A 25,340-nucleotide genomic window follows, 5' to 3' on the forward strand; every position below is an offset into this window, starting at 1 on the left:
CTCCCTCTGTTGCCCAGGCTGGAGTGCAGTGGTGCGACCTTGGCTCACTGCAACTTCCACCTCCCAGGTTCAAGCGATTCTCCTGCCTCAGCCTCCTGAGTAGCTGAGACTGCAGGCGCATGCTGCCACGCCCATCTAATTTTTTTGTATTTTAGTAGAGACAGAGTTTCACCGTGTTGCCCAGGCTGTTCTTGAACTCCTGAGCTCAGGCAATCCGCCTGCCTCCGTCTCCCAAAGTGTTAGAATTATAGGTGTGAGCCACTGCGCCCAGCCACGGATGAGTAATTTTTACAAAGATACATGAGCTCTGTGAAGAACTGTGATGTTCCAAGGAAATAGGAAGCATTACCCTGAAAACTTAAATGAAGAACATACCTCTGAAAGAATATTAGGTTAAACCAGATGACACTGCCATCTTTGTAGGTCAAAATGATTAAATATGAATAATTTAAAATGGTCCAACCTAATACATTCTGCAGGAAACCAATAAAAATTTAGAAAGTAAAAGCTTCATCTTACAAATTAATAAAACCAACAATAATCTTCAAAAATTTTCTTAGAAGCCAGGCATGATAGCTCAAGCCTCCCAGCACTCTAGGAAGCCAAGTTAGGAGGACCACTTGAGGCCAGGAGTTTGAGTTCAAGACCAGCCTGGTCAATATAATGAGACCCTGTAGGAGAGGAGAGGAGGGGAGCAGAGGGGAAGGGAGGAGAGAGGAGGGGAGGGGAAGGGAGGAGAGAGAAGGGGAGGGGAAGGGTGGGGGGAGAGGAGGGGAGAGGGGAGGGGAGGGGGAGAGGAGAGGGGAGGGGAGAGGGGAGAGGAGAGGGGAGGGGAGGGGAGGGAAGGGAAGGGAGAGGGAGAGGGAGAGGGGAGGTGGAAAGGAAGGAAAGAAGGAAAGAAGAGAAGGAAAGAAGGAGAGAAGGAAGGAAGGAAAAGAAAAGAAAAAGAAAAAGAAAAGGGAAGGAAAGAAAGTAAGGAAGGAAGGAAAGAAGGAAGGACGGAAGGAAGAAAGAAAAGAAAGAAAATAAAATGTTTAAAGAAGTATAAAAAATTATCTTAGGAAAAGAGAAAAAAGGTCAAAATGAGAGGGAAGGTGAGACATGTGAAATGCATATGGCTAATATGAAGTTTATTAATTATAAAAATGAATAAAAGAAAACTAAAATAAATGGTTCAGAGAAATACTCAAAATTAAGGCAACTTTTCTTAGCAATAAAAAGACCTGAGTAAAACTGATCAGATGGCTACTTCAGATCCACGGTTGCCTGGGGACACGGTTCAGGGAAAGAGAGTGACCGCAATATATACCTAAAATGAGTAAATTTTATTGTCTGTAAATAAATAAAACTATTTTCTTAAAAAATGCCATTATTTCTAGGTAAGTTAATAAGAAGAGAAGCACTCTGAGACACATCAGGATGTCTAGAATAACCTGCACTGAAAAAGAAACACTCTCCTCTGAACATCTCACTAACTAGCCTCATTCCCACAGGCTGTAGGCAAAAAGCTCCCTAGAGTAAATGACTAACAAAACTGTTTCTCTGAAATAAAAAAGTCCAATAAGGAACAATCTAAATATTCAAGTTAATTACTATACACCTATTATATGAAAAATATGCAGGCACTGAAATTGATGCTGACATAAAAAATGTTGATGGTTTTTAATGATATGAGAAAATGTTTATGAAAAGTAAGTGAAAGTACATTGACCACAATTATGATCATTAAGCATGGGAAAAGAAAAATACTCTCAAAGGTCAATAGTGGTTACCTGTGGGTGGTAGAATTATGGGATTCTTATTCTCCACACTTTTCTAAGTTTTTATACTGAATATAAACTACTTTTCTAACTGGAAAAACAAATGGTTAAGTGCCTTCTACTTTGGAATCTCCTGGCCTTTCTATTCACTATCTAATTACCTTTTGCCATTTGCCAGGTAGACATTGATATCCCTTCTCTGGAGTATTTGCATTTAACAAAGAAATACATGAAATTGTTTTTAAATCTTAAAAATTCAACTAATATTTTTCTATAATAGATTTTTAGGTAGGGATGATTGTTAGCAGGAAAACAGTTGGTATACTTTGCATTCTTGAGGTTAATTCATGGAACAGAGAGCCACTTCCCAAATCTAGCCCAGATTTGTCCACAGATATCAAATATATTCTTTGTTTCCTTCCAACTCTAAGAATAGCGACATAAGTAGAAAGCAATGTAACATTACAAATTTTCATAAATCAGTTTTAAAATTCCTAGAACCAGAACATCTTAATGTACACACACCTATCCCTATTGTCCAGGTCTCAGCCTCCTAGTCCGCATGAATCTGACTTTGGACCTTTCCTTTGTGTACATCTTAAAATGTACTTGGCCAACTCCTCCATTACCTCGTTAGAAAATAGTATAACGGAATCTACTCTTGAGTTCCACAAGACACACTGTCAGGTAGGATAACACTTCTTGTTAAAACTGATGTGAAACAAGCAACCAAATACATTTTTGCCTTTTTAAAAACATTGAACAAAAAAACCCATATTTTTACTAAATTATTATTATCTGTATTCACAAATCAATCATTTCTGAATCTTTCCCACTTTATAGAATGAGAATATATTTTTAAATTTTTAAAAGATTTTTCTTCACCAGAAGCATACAGTTGAAGAAGAGAATATTTTAAATAAACCTTTGCATATCTTATAGGCATCAAAACAAATTGATTTTCAGAGACCTGGAATCTAGAGCAAAGAGGAAATAAAAGCAAAATGAGTAGTTGTTCTCTCCTCATCTGAATGTCACTTACAATGCCACACAAAATAGAATAGCACCATTATTCATATTACAGATCTGTCATCTCAGGATCCTGAAGCACTTTTATTCTCCTCTATTAAAATTAGAACAGTATGTAATCAAATTATTTTCAAACAATGGGGCTGGGACAATTGGATATCCACATTTAAAAGAATGGAGTTGGACCTCTATCCCATATCATATATAAAAATTAACTCAAAATGGATCCAAGACCTTAACCTCTTAAGAGCTAAAGCAATAAAACTCTTAGAAGCAAGCATAGGCATACATCTTCATGACCCTGGATTAGGCAATGGGATCTTAGATATGACACCAAAAGCACAAACAACAAAAAGATGGACTTCATCAAAATTGTGCTTCAAAGGATACTATCATAAAAATAAAAAGTGACCCAAAGAATGGGAGAAAGTGTTTGCAAATTTCATATCTGATATCTAAAATATATAAAGAACTCCTGCAACTCAAGAACAAATAACTCAACTGAAAAATTGGCAAAGGATCTGAAATAGGCAATTTTCCAAAGAGGATATACAAAATGGCCATTATTAACAATCAGGGAATTGCAAATCAAAAGCACAATGAGATACCACTTCAATCCCACTGGGATGTCTATAGAAAAAAAAAAGGGCTGATGAGAACGTGGAGAAACTGGAATGCTCACATGCTGCTCATGGGAAACTAAAATGGTATAATCACTTTGAAAAACAGTCTGGCAGTTCCTTAAAAGGTTAAACATAGAGAAATTATATGTACTAACAAGTCCACTACTAGACGTGGACCCAAGATAACTGAAAACATTTGTCCATAAAAAATGTGTACACAAATGTTCATACAGCATTATTAACAGCCAAAAAGTAGAAATAACCCAAATGTCTATCAAATTATAAAAAAATAGAATGTAGTATATCCATACATGGAATATTATTCAGCAATAAAAAATGCTGATGCATGCTAGAACACAGCATGGATAAACTTTGAAAACATTATAATAAGTGAAAGAAGCCAGTCACAAAGGACCACAAGGTATTGTATGATTCCATTCATATCGAAAGTCCAGAACAGGCAAATCCAGAAAGTCAGAAAATAGACTGGTGGTTGCCTAGGGCTGGAAGGTTGGTGAGATGGGGAATGATTGCTAATGGGTACAGTGTTTCTTTTTGAGGTGACGAAATGTTCTAGAATTAGTGGTTATAGTTGCACAACTCTAAATACATTAAAAACCACTGAACTGTACTCTCTTTATTTCTATTTATTTTATTTTACTTTTTTGAGACAGAGTGTCGCTCTGTTGCCCGGGCTGGAGTGCAGTGGCACGATCTTGGCTTACTGCAACCTCCGCCTCCCGGGTTCAAGCGATTCTCCTGCCTCAGCCTCCTGAGTAGCTAGGATTATAGGTGCCCGCCACCACACTCAGCTAATTTTTATATTTTTAGTAGAGACAGGATTTCACCATGTTGGTCAGGCTGGTCTCAAACTCCTGACCTCATGATCCACCCGCCTTGGCCCCCCAAAGTGCTGGCATTACAGGCCTGAGCCACCGTGTCCGGTCTATTTTATTGCTTATGATTTTTTTTAGTTTAGTTTTACATTGCAGGACAACTGCATACTTTAGTATGACATGTGAATTGTATCTTAATAAAGCTATTTTTTTAAAGGGAAGAGTAATCGAATAGCATAATTTAACATTGAAATCACTAATCTAGAAAAAAGTTTTCTATATAAAACTTTCAACACTTAGATAATAAAGTTTCTGAAAAATCTCAGTATTTTGTTTAATGACAAACTTTTGGTTTACTTGCTGATTTTGTTTACTGTTTAGCAATCTGGAAACCTGACCATCAATCATGTCCTAAAAAACTATCTCCCTTCTCAACTGCAGTTTTCACTCAATGAAAAACTACATACAATGAGGACACCAGTATGATAGGGGGTAGGATAATGCCATGGAAAGACTAGAAGTCAGAAGACCTGGTTTTACATTGGGGCCCCACCATTTGCTGACTGTGTGCTCTTAGGTTTGTCATTGTACCTTTCTCAGGTTTAGGTTCTTCACTGGCAAAAGGGAGATTAAAATCTCTGCCCTATTTACCCCACAGAGTTGTGAAGACAAAATGAAAGCATGGAGGGGCTGTGAATGTGCTTATTTCCCATATGACTGTAGAAAGTACTTAAGTTTTAACAGAAGATCACTGGGTTTTAATTTCAGAATTTAAGGTAATTGGTTTGCCCTCCAACTTTTTACTCAAGGTTATGTTTTTCCTGCCTTACTAGTTAATATACCACTCCAACTCTCCCTTCATTCCTCTCCTTTTCAGAAAATTCTAGAATCTAAAACTTCCCCCCTCCCAAACAGAATAATCCCTAGGATCTCAAGACAGTCCTTTTCTTTAAGCCAGTGTTTCCCAAACTTTCTTGAGGGAAAGCAGTCAACAAGATACTGTTTTTTAAAGGTTTCAAGGCCAAATTAGTTTGGAAAATATTAAACAAAAGACTCTTCTAAGCTTTTATTATGATACTCTGTGTGGTGAATGTTGGAGATGAATATAATATTCTATGTTTTCCAACACGTATGGCTCCTTTGCTTAGGTGGTGCGCCTCAGAACAGTCCGAAAATGGTTACTTCAGATAAGCATGGGATATATATACACACATATACATATTCTGGCTCTTTAAGCTTCTCAGAATGAAAAGCAAGATACTAAATGAGTTTTTCAATGCTGGTTATTGCTTCCTGGTAGCAAATTAGGTGCATAAAGATTTGTGATTACTCAATCAGATCATTAGGCCTCCATTTAAGGTATTGTAGCCACAAACTAATGGGACAGTGGTAGTCACACACTAAAATCCCTTCAGCTGTAAGCAGCAATCACTGTGTAAAGCTACTGATTATAAGACATCTGGAAGAGGCAAAAGAAGAGCATATTTACATTCCAATGCTTTATAAAACACTGTGCTGGCCAAACAAAACATATATGCAGGCTGAACTTGACCCCTGGGTCACAAATTTGGATCCACTGTTTATAAAGTATTTCACTACATTTTTAACATACCAGCAAAAAGGACCATTCATTTATCTAGCTGTTCCTCACCTTCTATGTGACAATCACTGTCACTTTTATGCAGTTTTATATTTTAGAATCTAAGTCCCTGTTCTACCATTAGACTGGCAGAGATGACATATAAACAGATCCAATGTAGTAATACTTTGATGGAATTATAAATAAAGTATTGTGAGATCATTGAAAAAAGGGAAATAGAAGTAGGGGATTAGAGGAAATAGAGGACATTCCATGCAAAAGGGGCTAATATCATCATAAGCATATAGAAACTAAAGAAAGTGAAATAGAGCTTGATTTGACAAGACTGCAGGGTTCCTGGGATGGACAGGCACTGGGAAACTTGTTTATTCAGTGCCAGGAACTGCGCTCAATTCTGGGAATAGCTGAAATAAGAAAAACAAAGAAAAACACACTTCTCTCAAGGAGGTTGGTCTGTGGATAAAGACAAACAAGAAACTGAAGGATGGTAACAGTGGATAAATGCTGTGACAGATATTTACGTGCGATGCTGTGGGAGAATACAGTTGACCTTGGTATAAGGCCTTGCAGGCCATGACAAAGATTTTGAACTTTATCCTAAATTATGAGGAGCCCTGAAGTTTTTTTTGAAGAGGTGAGATGATCAAATTTGCATCGTAGGAAGACACTGACAGCAGTGTGGAGAGCAGGGGAGAGACAGAAAGGAGCAAAAGTACTTTTGCCAACAATCCAGTTTTCTGTAACGTGAACTGCAGACTAGGACCAGATTGCAAATAAAAAGAAACAAACCAAAATATTTCAAAATATTATAGAATTGTAATAAAAAGAAACAAACCAAAATATTTCAAAATATTATATTCTACCTATGCAGAACCTAGAAAATAAATACATCTCAAACACTGACTGTGCCTTCAATGAATGACACAGCCAGGCAAAGAATTAAGTTGTCACCTGTAACTTATCTGACCCTCCTTGCCTCCAGACACCCACCCCACACCTTATACCCCTCTTGTATTCTCGGCTGAATTTCTGTGTTATCAGGGCTGGGAGTATTCTGGATGTATAAAAGGGTGAGTGGGAAAATAAGAGGATAACTGCTATGAGGATAAGATATTTATAAATGCCTAAATACCGCAGACTATTCTTTCACCACCTACAAGGGGAAAAGCAGATATTCAACCTGTTTTGTTGAAAAGACTTTGTTAAGGTAAGAACCTGAGAATGTACATGTTAATCAAGTTTTCAAAGGCAAATCAACAAAGCCTTTCAATGAGTCATCAAGGTCATATCTTCTTCCAAGGACATATAATCTGATGGGGGAGTTTCCATCTCTGATCTGTGAAAAAATCTTTCTTGCTATTTAGGTTAAGAAATAACCCCAGTTCTCCGATCTAATACACAAGGCTACTATGGAACATACTAAACTCAAAATTCTAAAAACCTTTTAACTTCAGTGTATCTGTGAAAGGTTTGTGATTTGCTAAACAGAGTATCATGTCACCTAGGAAAAGGTATAATTTAAAGAAGGCTTACTTTTTCCTCCCCTTCATTGTTTTGACAACCTGAGGTCTACAAAGATAAAATAATATTTCAATACTAGTACAATTATAACTTAGCTTTAAAGAAATTTTACGTCAAGACATCCTATTAGTGAAGGCAATTTATTTCCAATTAAATGTTTTTCTATCAAAAGAGAAAAATGAACATTTGACCCGTTTTAAAGCACAATAATGTAATATTATATATGTACCTATTATGTATGTGTTTTAATATAACAATGAATTGCCTATTCCATTCACACTATAAACGCTAAAATCAAAAGACTGTTTTCAGAGGATCACATTTAAGTCTTTGCCATACTAATCATTGATTCTAATAAAATGGAGCCTATGTGAAATAGAGCTGGTGAATCAGAGGTAGCAAAATGGCAATCCAAGGGGAAAATGTGGCCCACAGAGAGGTCTTCATTGGCCTGGACGGACTGTGTTTCTTTTTTTTTTTTTTTTTTTTGAGACAGAGTCTCATTCTGTCACCCAGGCTGTAGTGCAATGGCGTGATCTTGGCTCACTGCAACCTCCACTTCCCGGGTTCACACAATTCTCTCAATCCTCATGTCAGCCTCCAAAGTAGCTGGGATTACAGGCATGCGCCACCATGCCCAGATAATTTTTGTATTTTTAGTAGGGACAGGGTTTCACTAGGCTGGCCAGTCTGGTCTTAAACTCCTGGCCTCAAGTAATCCACCCACCTCGGCCTCCCGAAGTGCTGGGATTATAGACACGAGCCACCATGCCCAGCCTCAGCCTGTGTTTTAACTGACTTGGGTATCAATGTTTACAAACTGGAAGACTTCATATAAAATTCAGGTTTCTACCTTCCCTTGAAAATCTCGCAGATACTGGTTCCAAACTGTGGCTCAAACAAAATAACTGCTCTCTGATTTCCAATTTACTACTGTACTCAGCCAGTTTCATTTATGATTTTTGCCCAGATCCTACAGGCATCTGAGTTTGTGAACCTATATACCATGACTATATAGTTTACTAACCAAGGAAGATAAAAATCAGAATTTATTTCCTAACATAATGAAGTTGGTCCACATAGGTACTTACTTTCAAAATTTGAACTCTCGCTGGGTGTGGTAGCTCACGCCTGTAATCCCAGCATTTGGGAGGCCAAGGTGGGCGGATCACCTGAGGTCAGGAGTTCAAGACCAGCCTGGCAAACATGGTGAAACCCTGTCTTTACTAAAAGTACAAAAATTAGCTGGGCATGGTAGCCCGTGCCTATAGTCCCAGCTACTCGGGAGGCTGAGGCAGGAGAATTTCTTGAACCTGGGAGATGGAGATTGCAATGAGCCGAGACTGCATCATTGCACTCCAGCCTGGGTGACAGAGTAAGACTCTGGCTCATAAATAAATAAATAAATAAATAAATAAATAAATAAATAAAATATGAAGTCTATAAACGCAAATGCACTGCTATGCCATAGAGTGTTGTGTGCTGTGTTGCTCTGGTGTAGGGAAAAAGGGGCTGTCAGAATCACAGTCCTTTCCTTTTCTCTATTTTGGCAGAATGACCGCCAAATAAGAATGAAACCTCTATTTTAAAAATATCTGAGGTTTCCAATAACTCTACTAAGTTACTCTTGACAGCACAGAACTATTAACTTCCATTAAAGTAGTAAAAAAAAAATTTAGGGCCGGGTGTGGTGGCTCATGCCTGTAATCCCAGCACTTTGGGAGGCCGAGGCAGGTGGACTGCATGAGCTCAGGAGTTTGGAACCAGCCTGGGCAACATGGTAAAATCCCGTCTGTACAAAAAATACAAAAATTAGCCAGGCATGGTGGCACATGCCTATAGTTCAGCTACTTGCGGGGCTGAGGTGGGAGGATTGCTTGCACCCAGGAGGTCAAGGCTGCAGTGAGCCACGTTTGCACCACTGTACTCCAGCCTGGGTGACAAAGGGAGATTCTGTTAAAAAAAAAAAAAAAAAAAAAAAAAAATTTAAGATACAATAACACAAGGAAAATAGTTTTTCCACTCAAATAGACATCTATCGATATCAAATGATACCCTAACTCTTAAATTATATGGTTGTGATGAAAATGCCTTTTTTGAGAAACATCAAACACTTTCTTAAAATTAAACTTTTCACCGGGCGCAGTGGCTCATGCCTATAATCCCAGCACTTTGGGAGGCCGAGGTGGGTGGATTACCTGAGGTCAGGAGTTCAAGACCAGCCTGGCCAACATGGCAAAACCCTGTCTCTACTAAAAATACAAAAAAATAGCCAGGCGTGGCAGTGCACGCCTGTAATCCCAGCTACTTGGGAGGACGAGGCAGGAGAATCGCTTGAACCCAGGCAGCGGAGGTTGCAGTAAGCTGAAATTGCGCCACTGCACTCCAGCCTGGGTGACAGAGTGAGACTCCATCTTAAAAAAAAAAAAAGAACCTTTCTTGCAGCTTTCTTTTTCAACTCTTACTGCAACTATACTGTTTCACTCATGGATATGTCTTTTTATAATAAATCAAGATATATCACTCTTAATGTTTTATTATTAGAAAGACAGTATGGGCCAGGCACGGTGGCTCATGCCTGTAATCCCAACACTTTGGGAGGTCGAGGTGGGTGGATCACTTGAGGTCAGGAGTTCGAGATCAGCCTGGCCAACAGATGAGGTGAAATGTCGTCTTTACTAAAAATACAAAAATTAGCCAGGCGTCATGGCGGGTGCCCATAATCCCAGCTACTCGGGAGGCTGAGGCAGGAGAATTGGTTGAACCTGGGAGGCTGAGGCTGCAGTGAGTGGAGATTGCCACTCTAGCCTGGGCAACACAGTGAGACTCCCATCTCAAAAAAAAAAAAAAAGTATTATGTTTGTAGTTAGTAAATTATGACTTTGTTCTCATCAGAACCTCTGCTTGCTCTGAGACATACAGTGTTCTGGCTTTTCCTGATTGCTGTTTTTCTTCTCAGAAGGTGCCTTGTCTATGCTTTCCCCTCAAGATGCTACAGGTCAGGCCCGGCGCAGTGGCCCATACCTGTAATCTTAGCACTTTGGGAGGCCAAAGCCAGAGGATCACTTGAGCTCAGGAGACCAGCCAAGACAGCATAGTGAGACCCCCCCCACACCTATCCAAAAAGTTTTTAAAAACTAGCCTGTTGTGCTGGTGCACGCCTGTAAGTCCCAGCTACTGGGGCTGGGGGCTAAAGTGGGAGGATCGCTTGCACCCAGCAGTTCAAGGCTGCAGTGAGCTATGATCACACCCCAGCTCTCCAGCCTGGGCAACAGAGCAAGACCCTGTCTCAAAAAAAGATGCTACAGGTCTTTTGGTGACAGGGCTAATTTTACAGGTGAGCAATTGTTAATATGTAATCTTCTGAGAGTAAGCTTTTCATGAAAACAGCTGTTTTTTGTTGGCAAAGCTTTAGTACTAACTTTCTGGTTTTCACCTTGGGGGAGAATAGAGAGGTTGCCAGAATCATGGGAAGATACTCCCTGTTTATGCTTTTTTTTTTTTTTTTTTTTTTTTTTTTGAGACAGTGTCTCACTCTATGGCCCAGGCTGGAGTGCAGTGGTGCGATCTCAGCTCACTGTAACCTCCACCTCCCAGGTTCAAGCAATTCTCCTGCCTTAGCCTCCCAAGTAGCTGGGACTACAGGCGCCCACCACCACGCCCAGCTAATTTTTGTATTTTTAGTAGAGACGGGGTTTCACCATGTTGGTCAGGCTAGTCTCGAACTTCTGACCTCAAGTGATCCGCCTGCCTCGGACTCCCAAAGTGCTGGGATTACAGGTGTGAGCCACCATACCCAGCCTCCTTGTTTATTCTTAAAGTATCCATTTTACTTGAAGATAGGCAATTTACATTTTTCTTTATTAAAGATACAATATGAAGTATGATGCAAAACTCACATGAACTTAAGATAATATACAGATTTTATCTGAACTATTTACTGTTCAAGAGCACCACTAAGAATCTACTTCTGATCCACTGGTGAGGATGCACCTGACCCCAAGTAGCTTTCTGCAGGCTCTAATTCCAGGTCCCTTCCTTAGCACCTATGAAGCACTGTACTCTTTCCTGCAAAGGTCCAAAGCCACAGAAAACAGACATCTTGAGTTTCTGTCAAGTTTAAACGTCTCTAAGAGTCAGGAAGCTGAGGCTACCATGGCTGCCAGCATGCAGCAAGCCAGGGCTCAGCAGGCTCCACCTAGAGTTATATTCCAGTCCTGCAGCCTGCTGTATGTCCTGTATCACCTCAGTGGTCTGAGTGCCTCCCTAGGGACATACTGCCTAGACCAAAAAACCTGAGGCCTGGAACTCCTTTACAATGATGGGGAGAATAGAGCATGAGCACTGCCTCGGTTCCACTGTGGCAGACTTATCTGTGCGTGAAAGTCTAGCATCATTCTGCTAATCTGTGCGCTTAAGAGGACCACAATCATCCTCCAAAACAATACAGATTGCCTGCTCTACCAAGATCCAGATTGTGAAACTCAAGAGACTGTCAGCTGGGGGTTGGCAAGGCCTCAAAGGTAGAAGCCAGAGACCATGGGGCTAGTTGGCCATCCTGGCCCCTTTGGGTATCATGTTTCTGAGTCCTGGAGACCAGCCTTGAAGCTGCTGCTTTATCTAAGGAGGAGATGGATGTATGATATCATGTCATTATTCACTCGGTAGCTGAAGAAGAATTTAAGTATATTTTCCCAGAGGTCTTGTACCATGTATTTCTTTGATTAAAGTGGTTTAAACAGTATACTTGGCATTTATTGAGAATATTCTCCCAAATGGTGGCATTTGCAGTACAAGTCAGCTAAGATTGCTAGTGCTACTTAGAAGTCTCAAGCAATTCAAGTGTAGGATAAATCTCCTAAAGCTGGAATTGGATCAAAATTAAAATTGCAAAGCCACAGGCCAAGCAATGTCAACTCTCAAACTGTGGGGCTCCTGAGGCTCCCAAATTGCCTTCCAGAGAAATCAAAGAGCATTCTTTTTCATCTAATGGTTGGAAATCTCTTTCCCAACAGGTAGGGGTGGGGTAGGTCTCCAAATTAAGGAATACTGGTAAATAAATCTCAGCCATCTCTTTCAGCATCAGGGGGAAAATGCAAATAGGATTTTTATCATTGTAAAATTTGTATTTGTGAAAGCCTTGTTCAATCGACTGCAATTTCCACACACACAAAAAATCACATGTAAGAATGACTGCCAAATAGAAATAAAAATAACAGCTAACCTCTTTATTAGTGCTTTTTAGGTGCCAAGCACGATGATAACTGCAATATATGCACTAAGCATTCTCTCATTTAATTATCAAAATAATCTCCTAAAGTAGGTATTTTCTTTACTCCATTTTACAATGTGGAAGTAGTACAGCCTAAGAGTGGATTATGTAATCACTATGCTAATGCTGCCTTCTCCCATCCAGAAGTGCCACCTTATATTAGTAAGTTATCAATTTGAATCACAATTTTTAGCACAATCTCAGCACATTTTTTAAAAAGCAAATACCCATTAAAGAATACAGAAGCAGAAGCAAAGAGACCCTAACAAAGGAAAGTAAATACCATGATTAAAATTATTTTAATCTTTACATAATGGTTTTACATAATTAAGTTTTACATAATGGCTTCTAAAGACTGGCCAGATTCCATGTTATCTATAGTAAACAGCAAAATATCTGCTGGCCGCAAGACCAAATAACTATTATCAGCAAAAATGCTAAAACAGGACATGCACCACAGGCGAGAGAACCATGCAGTTTTACCTATCCTACAAACAGATTTTCAGTCACTGACAATGCCAAGTTGAAGCTAATACATTATAAAAACCTGAACAAAGTTAATTTGACCAAATATCGTCGGTCTTTATGATCTCAAAACTATGCCCTGCAGATAAACATTAGCTAATTTCTTCTCAAATGCTTAAATGAGGTTCTGAAATGTATTATAGCCCTGTAAAACACAAAACTGCTAAGGGCTTAAAGTGAGCAATTTAAAAGTATTATTCATAACGTTCACATCATAATTTGCTAACCTTGAAGATAATTTTGAAAATCCCATTATTTTTATCTTTGAATAAGTGCTTAAATATTTATTTGATGATGATTAACAATTTCAGTGAAGCATTAACAAGTTCATGGACAAGAATCAAGCTTCGGTTCCCAAACTACTTACCGGAGCCTAAGCAAGCCAGGAATTTAACACAATAGGAAGAACCAGGGATTGCATGCTCCATCTAAGACATTAAAAAATCAATTAGAGGCCAGGCATGGTGGCTCACACCTGCAACCCCAACACTTTGGGAGGCCAAGGCGGGCAAATCACTGGAGATCAGGAGTTTGAGACCAGCCTGGCCAAAATGGTGAAACCCCATCTTCACTAAAAATACAAAAATTAGCTGGGTATGGTGGCGGGTGCCTATAGTCCCAGCTACTCGGGAGGCTGAGACACAAGAATCACTTGAACCCAGAAGGCAGAGGTTGCAGTAAGCCAAGATCGCGCCACTACACTCCAACCTGGGCAAAGAGCAAGAATCTGTCTCAGAAAAAAACAAAAAACAACAAAGAAATGAATTAGAAAACAAAAACATAGTGTGGGCTACCCAACACTTGTCTGTAGGTGGCTAAATTGGCCACAAGTTTGTAACTCCCACATGAAAGCTTAGAACCAGAATCTGAAGCTGTCTTCCTAATATAATTGCTTCCTGTCACAAAGAGTCTATATAACAGATTATAAATTTTGATGAATGCAATGGAGTTTATACACAGGTAATACTAATCTTGTCGCACATTTACATGTCCTGAGTGGTAATTAACCATAACATAGAAATAATTTGAATATTTTTAAATGTCTTTGTTTTTGCTTATAAGATCACAGATAATTGTTTTAGTACATAAAAATGAACTACCACTATTGAAATGGCATTTTACCTGCTTAAGAAATCGGTCAGATGCGTGGCTATGCTTAGCTAATACGCTTGGCAGAGCAGGATTGGCATACTCAAACTGAGGATTGTAGGTATAGTCAGATTTGAAGAATCTCAGTTTTTCTTTCTCTAAGTTGGTGGGTTTTATAGCAGTCAATATACAAAATTTCTTCCCAGAAAAGTCATCTCCCTTTTCAAAGCTTCTAGACAGCTGAGGCTTTGTCTTTGGAAGAGTGGAGAAATGGCACCACTTGACCTTGCTTTTGGGTTTAGGTGGCAGTACTATGCCATTCCCTGTAACAGAGATATCATGTGTAAACTTTACAGGACTTGACACTGAACTAGTGACAAAAACAGCAGGCTGCCTCTCCAGGCAGTACCAAGTACCACTGCTTGTCACAGGCACCAGGGCTTTCATCCTGCGAGGATCTTTGCTACGAGAAGTGTTAGGAGATTTGCTGGGTTTTCTACATCTTTTGGAGTAGGTGGAGGAAGACTGTTTTTGTGAATGATACTTTTTTTCCTCCTTGCTCTGTAGTAGGACATTGTAACTACTGGTTCCAGTTGTGAAAATGTCTTTTAGCACTCCGGAGGACAAATGTGAAATGCTTCTTCTGCTGTCAATGATCAATGAATCTTCTGCATTTAGAACAGACTTCTTAGCAAGTTCTTGCTCAGGCCAGTGAAGCTTTTCTGTGTTAATAAACAAAATCAAAACAAAAGAAATAACAAAGATACCAGATGAAGCAAACTGTTTATTAGGAAAGGTATTCTGAAGATTCTTTAAACTTCGTAATTTTGCAGTAATCACTAGAAAAAAACATTTTAAATATTAAAAGGATGTATTACTAAACTTTGGTCATGCTAGCTACTGTCATTTCTCTTCTCTATGAGTATATATAAGTTAAATTATCTAAAAAATCCTCAGCTTCAAACCACTTAGATGATCAAAGTCTAATATGTGAGATAATATACATAAATAATCTGAATACTTGATTCTACAAAAGAATGTAGATTTCGGCTGGGCGCAGTGGCTCACACCTGTAATCCCAGCATTTTGGGAGGTCGAGGCAGGTAGATCACTTGAGCAGGAGCTGGAGACCAGCCTGGCCAACATGGTGAAACCCTGTCTCTACCAAAAAATACAAAAATTAGCCAGGTATAGTGGTGCGCCCCTGTAATCCCAGCTACTCAGGAGGCTGAGGCATGAGAATTGCCTGAACCCGGGAGGCAGAGGTTGCTGTGAGCTGAGATCGCACCACTGCACTCCAGCCTGGGTGACAGAGTGAGACCCTATCTCAAAAAAAAAAAAAAGAATGTGGATTTCATAGAAATGATATATTTTAAAATAGTATTTTCTATAATAAAGTAAAATCCAAGGCACTTTCAAAGACAATACAATCTTGAAATTTGGAAATATATATAAAGGTAGCTATCAGTAAAAGAAGGACAACAAAGCCTTATTTACTGAAAAACCATTGTTAAGATTAAACAGATGGCATCTTCAAGCATGTTTTAGTAATGTCGCTTAGTATGAATAACTGGTTGATTTTCTTCATAATTCTAAGCTGTACGTTAAGGTTAAAGAAGAACAAGGGTTTTTTTCTTGGCAAGTTAGAAAAACAAATTTTAATAACTATTACAAAGGTATTAATATATCAAATGGCAAGTGAAGGAGAGGGCAGCTTTGTTTTTAGAACTCACAAGTGCTTTAAACAGATAAGAATCACTGGATATACTGTTGTGCATTCACTACTTTAAAACTGTGTTGATCTGCATTCTTTCATTCAACAAATACGTAGAATACTACTAATTCAGCACATGGCTCTGATAAACAACTGTATAAACACATTGTTCTTACCTATAACCAGCTTCTAATCTGGCTCTGAAGACAAGGCATTCCTATGAAGATTTCAACAATAATACAATGTAGTATATAATTAAACATGAAAAACAAAAGACACAAACAATAATCTACAGTTCAGATGAGGAAGGAAGCAATGTGAAGAGAAACAGATGAGATTTCAAGTAGGCCCTTAAGGGTTTTCAGACTCAATTCTAAACTGATGAAGAGTCTGTCTTAAATACATCTCATCTGAACAAGACTCCAGCTCAACTCCTATCAATAAGTGTTCACTGAATAAACAAATGAATAAATAAATGACCCTAAACATGCAATTCTGCAACCATTCTGAATAAATATGTACTTGTAGTTCTGGGACCATTCAAATATGAGATTACTGCAGACATGAAAATATAACAGGAAAGACCCTAAACCAGTAGTTCTTAACGGAAGGCGATTTTACCCTCCAGGGAACATTTGGCAATGTCTAGAGACATTTTGGTTGTCACAACTGGGAAGAGGCTATTGACATCTAGCAGGTAAAGGCCAGGGATGCTGCTAAACATCCTTCACTGCATAGGACAATCTCCTACAACAAAGAAATATTCATTCCAAAATGTCAACAGTATCAAGGTAGAGAAACTCTGATCTAAATGTTAGTTTTTAAAACCCAGGAGTCATAGAGTCTAGGGTAAAGAGACAGTACTAAAGTAGATAATAATCCAAATATGTAAGGTATTTAAAAGTCCTTTTACTTACATTTTCTAGGCCAGCATGTGAAATCTGAATTCTGGTGTCTAAAAGATAACATAAAGGTATTTCTAAAGCTTGCAGGGGCTAAATGTCTATTATATGTGTAAGTTTAGAGGTAGGAGCTAGAACACATAGGGTCATGTTGAAGACAGGTTGTACAAAGAAGCTGTTCAATAAATGTTAAAGACTCAACAAGACAAAATTAACTGGACAAATAAACAAAACGTTCATCATAGGCTGGTAGCTCCCAGTTTCTCCGGAGTTTCATAGACTTACGTGTTGCCAACTAACAGTCAAAACTGAGCAGGCCAAGCAAACAGGCTAAGGAATACCAGGACACAGGCTGTAGCCCAAATGCCCAGGAATAATGTCGGTTTCCCTCAAACGACACCACAAGCTTAGGAGACAAGAGGTGATAATGAAAAGAAAACCGAAATAGATACAAAAAGGGAAAGACTGAAAGAACTCAAATAAGCATAAGCCTAGGAAGTAGGGTAAGGACTAGGTGTAGCCGGAAACCTAAAGGGAGGAAATCAGGTTGTTTTCTCAGTTGATCTTCGTAATAAAAAGGGACAGAGTTACATCAAATTAAAATCAATAAATAAGACTACTCTGAAGAATTTGTTTTGATGATTCATTACATATATGTTGTACTGATTTTTTAAAAATGAATACTCAATGTGAAAATGCTGTTTTCTAAGACCTAGTAGCTTTATGACCAAAGAACTGAGCTTGCTGAGTTTTTTGTCGTAAAGCATCAGTGACCTCCAAATTCATAATTTTGTGCCATCTGAAACAGCCTACACATTTCCAGATACTAAAAAAAAACGTCCTAAACCACCTGTCAAAATACTCAAGGAGGAATGAAGTATGGCAGCGGGGTGACAGTATATGCCTGACAGAACCTCTCTCCCCAGGAATTACAGCATTTCAGTTCACTGGCTAATTATCTCCTGAGAAGCTTAGCACGAGTCCTTTTGAAGCTCCATCTGCTGCTGAATAAAGTTTGGGAGTGTTAATGGTCTATTTATTTTACAAATGTCAATCCTGTTAAATGCTGGATAGCCCATGAAGTTCATAAAAGTGGGGCACATGGTCCTTCACACAACTCATACAAGATGGATATAAATTAATTTCTCAGAGTCACAGTAATTGTATTTCAGTTACATTAAAAAGTATCATAGAACCTAAGAGATTGTTTTTGTAATTTTAAATACTATTGCTTACTTTGTGAAAAAAAGACTTTTGAACATGGTTAAGAACACTAAGAGGCTGATAACATTCGATACAATTTATTAAAGAACATCCTATTCTCTGAATCCTTTTTCCTGAAAAATTAAAACATTTTAAAAGCATAAACAGACTTATTTGGAGGAAGTGTAACTCATGTTTTCCCAGAAAAGTAATAAGGTAATTAAAAAGCATACTTTCTCACATTAAAGGTAGTCATTATATAATGTAAAACTTAGCTATAAGCAATCTGTTTCACTATAACATTGGAGAGAATGAAAATAATTTGTTGATAGAAGAAAATCGTTCACCCCAACCTGACTACCCATACTGAGGAAAAAAGGGTAAATAATATTTGTACATTAAAATTGATAGTCTATTCGCAAGTAGGTGAATATACTGAAGTTATCAACACAATGAAAGCTTAGTATATATCTAGAACAGGAGAAAAGGATACTAAGATTCCTGACATCCATTCCCAGCTCTTTCAATGACCTCTCTGTAATATTAGCCTAATCATTAAGCCCATCGGCACCTCCCGTTCCCCATCTAAAAGAATGGGGGAAAAGGGAAACACTGCTCTCTAAAAGTAGTGTTTCACAACTGTGAGTAGGTGAGGTTTCATAGTAATCAGGAGGTCTCTGGCTGAAAAGGAAGATCACCAGAAACAAAGCCTGGTGGCAAATACTATTCAACCAGTTTTGACCTACAAATGGAAATTTCGTATGGTTCACTAATACTTACGAAACCTGAGAATCTGGGATAATTTTATACCACAAAACAATAGGTTACTTCATTACAAACAAAAGAAAGGCCAAAACAAAACAAAATAATCCCCAAACAAGATAAACTTTAATTTTATCAAGACTTTCATTACTAAAAACTCAAAAGAAGCTAGGCACAGTGGCACATGCCTGTAGTCCCAGCTATTCAGGAAGCTGAGGCTGGAAGATTACTTGAACCCAGGAGTTTGAGTCCAGCCTAGACAACATAGCAAAACTCCAATTCTAAAAAACAAACGAACAAACAAACAAACAAAAACACCTCAAACAGTAACAACAGTAGAAAGGATAAATTGTGGTATGCTCATACAACAGAAGACTATACGACAATGAAAAGAAAACTGACGTTGTAAGCAACAATATGGATGTATCTCAGACAATGTTGAGCAAATGAAGCCACATCAAAAGATTATATAGTGTATAATTCCGTTTATATGTAGTCCAAAACAGCAAAACTAATTTATGGTATTAGACGTCAGAATAGCAGTTACCTTTGAGGGATGAATCACAATCTAGGAGGATACCAGGAAACCTACTAGGTGCTGGAAATGTTCTCTATCTGTTCTGGGCAATGGTTATGTATGTACAAAGTCATTGGGCTGCACATTTAAGACTTGTAGACTTTATTTAAGTTACACTTTAATTTTTTTAATGGTGTATAAAATCAGTATCCTTAAAAACATATTTATTGCTCAATTTGTCTGCACTATAACAGATAATCTATTAACTATAGTATCTCTAAATTCAATAGCAACCAATGTAGCTTATCGACTGTATGAAAATGAGACGAAAGGCACTGCTAATGTCATTCAGGAATTCAGAAACTTGACTGTACTTTAGGATTCTTAAAAATTTCATAGCCCCAGGTAAGAGCAATTCAGTGCTGCTCTATTAGTAACTTATAATGGGACACTGTTGTTTTGGGGTCAGAAACTTGTGTGTTTGTTGTTTTTACAGTTAGAAATACAGAGTAGTCTAGATACCCTTGATGGTGATGGCTGTGGTAAGAGTGAGCATTATACATCATCTAAAATAACACTAAATGTGCCAGAAACAAACTTTCCCATGGCTTTCCCTTGGGATGGACAAAACTCCTAACCATGGTCTATGAGGTCACTCTTGGTCAGATCCTTCTGCCTCTGCAGCCTCACCTCACACTGTGTTCCTCAATTTCTCCACTCCAGCCTTCTCTCACTTTGACCATATCTCATACTCACTATGCTCTCTCTGAACGTACTTCTTCACATGCTGCTCCCTGTGTCTGCTGGGCCCTTCTATCCCTCTCTTTGTTAGATTAATATCCACTCATCTTTCAGTTCAAATAGCACTTGGTCAGGAAGCCTTCCTTAACTTTTTCATTTTAGACCCTCATAACACCTTGTATCTCTTCTTCGAAGTACTTTATCATGGTTGCAGGTTTATATTTGTTGTATGACAGACTTCCTCAACAATGAAATTATAAGCTCTTTTACAACATACATCTGTGTTTGGTTTTGCTTATTCACTGTCCTGCTTATCAAAGGGGGGCCAGAGAGGTAGACAAGGGAAGAGAATATTTGAGAGGAAAGAAAGGGTAAAAGACTTAGTTGCCCGACGGTTGAGGAAAAAATTATACCAGGAAGGTAAAAGAAAAATGAAACAATTAGTGATGCTGAAGACAACATGGTAGGTACCTGCTGCTGTAGGACAAACAGGAGCTATGTGCCTAGGTATATTCATCCTGTATGGCCTAACGCTGGCCTTAAGACTTTCATTTGCAGTATTTTTAAACATTCATCTTTGATATAAAGACACTTCATTTCTGGAATGACTCATTAATCTCTCCTTATATCACATACAAAATAAAGCCGATAGGAAATCATAAATGAACATAATCTTATATGGTTTCTCACAGCATTTTGTTAATGAATGACCTAGATGCCTTCTATTTTGAAAACAACAAATTTTTATTCAAGTGAAATATGATTTTCCCAGGTAAAAATTATTACATACTTGCCTGTGATTAAAAATCTAAAAACCAACACTTGAGCAAACCATCGGATAATGTCACACTGATATTACATGAAATCTTGATGTTGGATTTTGTGGCTCAAATCAGTGTACAGTCACTATAATAGTGAGCTGATTTTCCCAGTAGTTGACAACATGGGCTTTGGAATGGAGTTGTCTGGTATGAATCTTGGCTCTGTTTATTAATAGCTATTACCCTGACCAAGTTACATAACTTCTTTGTGCTATAGTTTCCTTATCTGTAAAATGGGATAATAATAATACATACTTCATAGTATTATTGTAAGGATTTTAAAAGTTAATATGTGTGAAGTGCTGAGAACAGTGCTGGACTATAGGTAAGCAGCCTTTGTTAACTATTATTAGTATCACATTAAATATTATATTCAGCTCCTATAGAAACACCGCATGGAAAAATGTACATAGGGAAATATTCTGAATCATTAAATTTGAATTCCAAGGCAAATTTCATGTTAATAAGGTAATTAATCTATATTTTAGAATCAAGATTTTAGTGGCTTTGGTATAATAAACCCTTTTTTTTTTTTAATCCCGGAAGCTAAAGTAGAATCTTCTTTTTTTTTTTTTTTGTGACAGGGTCTCACTCTGTGGCCAAGGCTGGAGTGCAGTGGCAATCCTGACTCACTGCAACCTCTGCCGCCTGGGCACTCAAGTGATACTCCTGCCTCAGCCTTCCAAGTAGCTGGGACTACAGGCGCAGGCCATCATGCCCGGCTAATTTTTTAATTTTTTGTAGAGATAAGGTTTTGCCGTGTTGCCCAGGCTGGTCTTGAACTCCTGAGCTCAGGTAATCCTCCTGCTCTCTGCCTCACAAACTGCTGGGATTACAAGTGTGAGCCACTGCACCCAGCTTCAGAACCTTCTTCTTTAAAAGGCCATGAGAAGTCAAAAAAACCTTTTCTGATTTGATTCCATTTTTAAACAGCATAGATAGCATATACTAATAAGTCAAAAGTGGGTAAGATATTATATAGGAAGTGATTTCAGAAACAAGTAATTGCTTCATTCCTGAAATATAAATTGAGTCTGTTCTATATTTGTAACGACTTTTAGAGCTGAAAAAAAAATGAACACATTTCCATCAGTACTCTTACCACAATCAAGTTCTGCTAACCAGAAAGAAGAACATGGCCATCTTAGATATCAATGAATCGTGAGGGAATGACCAGGGGAGAGGAGGGCATGTTTTCAGCTTAACTCTCTACATGAAGTTTCTGGCTGTCCAAACTGGGTTTTTCTGATATCGCAGTGAAATGCTGGGCACAGGGCTCTAGAATTATTTCAAGTAGTTAAGTATATTTAAGAGAGAAAGTAGTCTGAAAAATGACCCAGTTATTTTTAAAGGAATTGTAAATTAGAGGCTTGCATGGTCTCAAATGGCTATTTGAACTGTATTGTACTATAGAAATTCACTGCCAAATTGTCTACCTCAGGGTTTGCAAACATACAGGGTTGGATTCATAAATGTACCGCCACTAAATTATAGGAAGGGAAATGAGACAAGAGGAGTGGGTCTACTACTTTCTAAAGTATCTCTTCTCAAACTTCTAACTCAACATGTTGACATATCAAGAGATCACTCTGCATGACTAATTGACCAGAGTATCTACTTTCTAATACTAATATTAATTTATTTGTATCTCTACAATGATTGTTATGGTTTGGGAAAATAATTTTAATCTATGTGATTTCTCAATCAAATAATGTGCACTGTGACAGAGTCTATATTTTTCTTCAAGGCATTGATTCTCATGGAGAAGGAGATGTTGCCCTACCCCACACCCCTGCCCAATTGTGATTTTTAGTTGTCACAATTATGGGGGCGGGGCAGAGAAGAGCATCCCACAAGGAAGAACTATCTTGTCCAAAGTTAACAGTGCTAGGCTGGGCACAGTGGTTCATGCCTATAATCCCAGCACTTCGGGAGGCCGAGGTGTGAGGATCACCTGAGGTCAGGAGTTCCAGACCAGCCTGGCCAACATGGTGAAACCCTGTCTCTATTAAAAATACAAAAATCCAGCGGGCGTGGTAGCATGCGTCTGTAATCCCAGCTACTCGGAGGCTGAGGCAGGAGAATCGCTTGAACCCGGGAGGTGGAGATTGCAGTGAGCAGAGACAGCGCCACTGCACTCCACCCTGGGCGACAGAGCGAGAATCCGTCTCAAAAACAACAACAACAACAAAGTTAATGGTGCGGAGGTTGAGAAACCTTGCTCCATATTTAGGAGGTATGGTACTTTTAAGTAACTTTTGACATTTTAATTGTGTTTTAAGATGAAAGTAGCATCTACATCAAATCACATTTTTAAAAATTCTAATGCCAATTAAAGTTGCCTTTTCGATCTCACATCCTGGAACTATGCTTCCTGTCAACATAAATGATATACATCGTGGCAATGTCATGACTGCACAAATCAACTCCGTATAACACTGAACGTGAAATAGAACAGTATAAAATTAAAATCATAAATATTTTCACTGGAAAGAGGTTTGGCTTTTCAGTTAGAATGCTCACAGAAAAATAGTCTGGTAGGTACTGCATTGCTTTAAAATTTAAAATTCCAGCTTTATTTTGGCACTAGTTTGAGGAGTATTTCCCTTTACTCCGTTGTTCTTCGTCATAATTCTGAACTGCCAAAACCCTGCTTGCAGAAATGTTTGCGTACAGAATCAAATGCTGGGAAAATGGCCTAGAAAATTGTCTAATATTATGTAAGGTTTTTTTTAATGGCTAACACGCATAGCGATTTATAAATAATAAGAGTCAAGTTCTGTGCTCCCAGAGATTGAACTGAATTTTTAAAAATGCAGGTAAACCTTCAGACTTTCTGACCTGGGGTCTGTTTAAAGACCCATGTTTTACACTTGGTATAATCCGTACTGTAAAATGGCCTATTAATAATATCAACTCAAAACGTTCTCACTGTTTAAGAATAAAAGCATACACACACAAATATACACAGTATAAATAATGAAATATACAGATGTGTTCTTTCGCTTAGCTTATTTTTTCTGAACATTCTAGAAAATTATGAAGCTTAATCACACACCTAGCGTGTTTTGAAATAGGATTTAACAATCTTTGGATTGTACCTTTGTAAGACCAGCAACCGGTCTAATATTACAATCTTTTCCACGAGATTCCACAGCAGGTACTTACTGATAATAAGTGACGAAAGGATAAGGGGCCGATTTCTCTCTTCCCTCCACAGGTTTTTCGCGAGCGCCTCCTGCGCGCCCCGAAGGGGTAGGGGCGCAGGGTGGAGTCCCGAGCGGCGCGCCCAGCCGGTGGCTACCATTACCTGAGCCCCGGGCGGCGGGACCCCGGTCCGCCCCGCACCCCCGCCGCAGCCAGCCCTTCCCGGCACTCACCCGTCACGCGAATGGACTCCAGCATCGTCGCCCCGAGGCCCGGGGCGGCGGGCTCCGCGGGCTCAGGGGAAAGGGCCGCGCAGGGGCGGGCGGCCTCTAGCCTCTGACCCGGGCCTCGGTGGCTGGGGCGCGGCGGGAGGCCGCTCTCCGCTACCTGGAGCAGGATAAGGAGGGTAAGGGCGGACGAAGACGTACCGACACTGACTGTGAGCAGCGCTTCCACCAGCCCGTAGCTGCTGGAAGGTACACACGGCGGCCTTACGGTGCCCAGCAGCGTTTAGAACCTGCCACCGTGACGTAGCCGCTCCGCCGGTTGCTAGGAAACTGCCCCCGGGGTCCGCGCGCGCTGCGCTTCACGGAGCCTCCGCGCCGCTGGGGGCGCTAGTGCGACGAAGGCCGGCGGGAGGCGAGAGAGAGTGGGAGGAACTACAACTCCCGGCGTGCATAGCGCGGGCCAGTGCCTCCGGGGTTTGTGGCTGTGCCCGCGAGCGGCTGGGGTCTCCAGCCAGTGGGATAACGCATATTGACTGATCTTTCAGAGACGTTTGTACCCGTTCAAAGGTGACTTAACTCCATGGTGCGCTGTGACACTCGGCCCTAGCTGCAAATAGCAAAGCCAGTCTACCCGTCCTTCCCCTTACGAGGTGCGGGGAAGCTAAAACACGTTTAGGTTGAGCTAGTAAGAGTGAAAGTGCAGGAGGCTCAATGACCACTTGACAGTACCTCAGCATACTATCCTTAATGCTGAAATTCACATTTTAGCTTGTGATTCTGCAATTGATAGGGGCTAAATGTTATTTTCAGTTTATTATTCATTTTCACATTAGCAAGTATGAAAATTTAATCTTTTACGATAACCATGGGAGGCGGGCCACGGTGGCTCATGCCTGTAATCCTCGCGCTTTGGGAGACCAAGGCGGGTGGATCGCTTGAGGCCAGGAGTTGGAGACCAGCCTGGGCCACATGGCGAAAACCCATCTCTACTAAAAACACAAAAAGTGAACAAATCGTGGTGGCGCACTTCTGTAGTCCCAGCTACTCGGGA

At 39.4% G+C, this 25,340-nt stretch overlaps 1 protein-coding gene across 9 annotated transcripts in view; it reads right to left on the reverse strand.

Moving 5' to 3' along the window:
• The window catches only part of MATCAP2 (microtubule associated tyrosine carboxypeptidase 2), a 65,828-nt gene that overhangs the window by 18,434 nt on the left and 22,054 nt on the right, over window positions 1–25,340 (reverse strand). For 2 of the 9 annotated variants that reach the window (XM_055347622.2, XM_055347620.1), the window contains one exon: window positions 14,289–14,977. In XM_055347622.2, the coding sequence (XP_055203597.1) occupies window positions 14,289–14,977 (689 nt within the window). Of the gene's footprint in view, window positions 1–14,288; window positions 16,187–16,886; window positions 16,925–24,083; window positions 24,684–25,340 lie in introns of those variants that run through there. The other 7 variants (XM_063708466.1, XM_004045310.4, XM_055347619.1 and 4 more) reach the window with 7 other exon arrangements.

Source organism: Gorilla gorilla, chromosome 6, assembly GCF_029281585.2.
Source record: "Gorilla gorilla gorilla isolate KB3781 chromosome 6, NHGRI_mGorGor1-v2.1_pri, whole genome shotgun sequence".
NCBI lineage: Eukaryota > Metazoa > Chordata > Mammalia > Primates > Hominidae > Gorilla > Gorilla gorilla.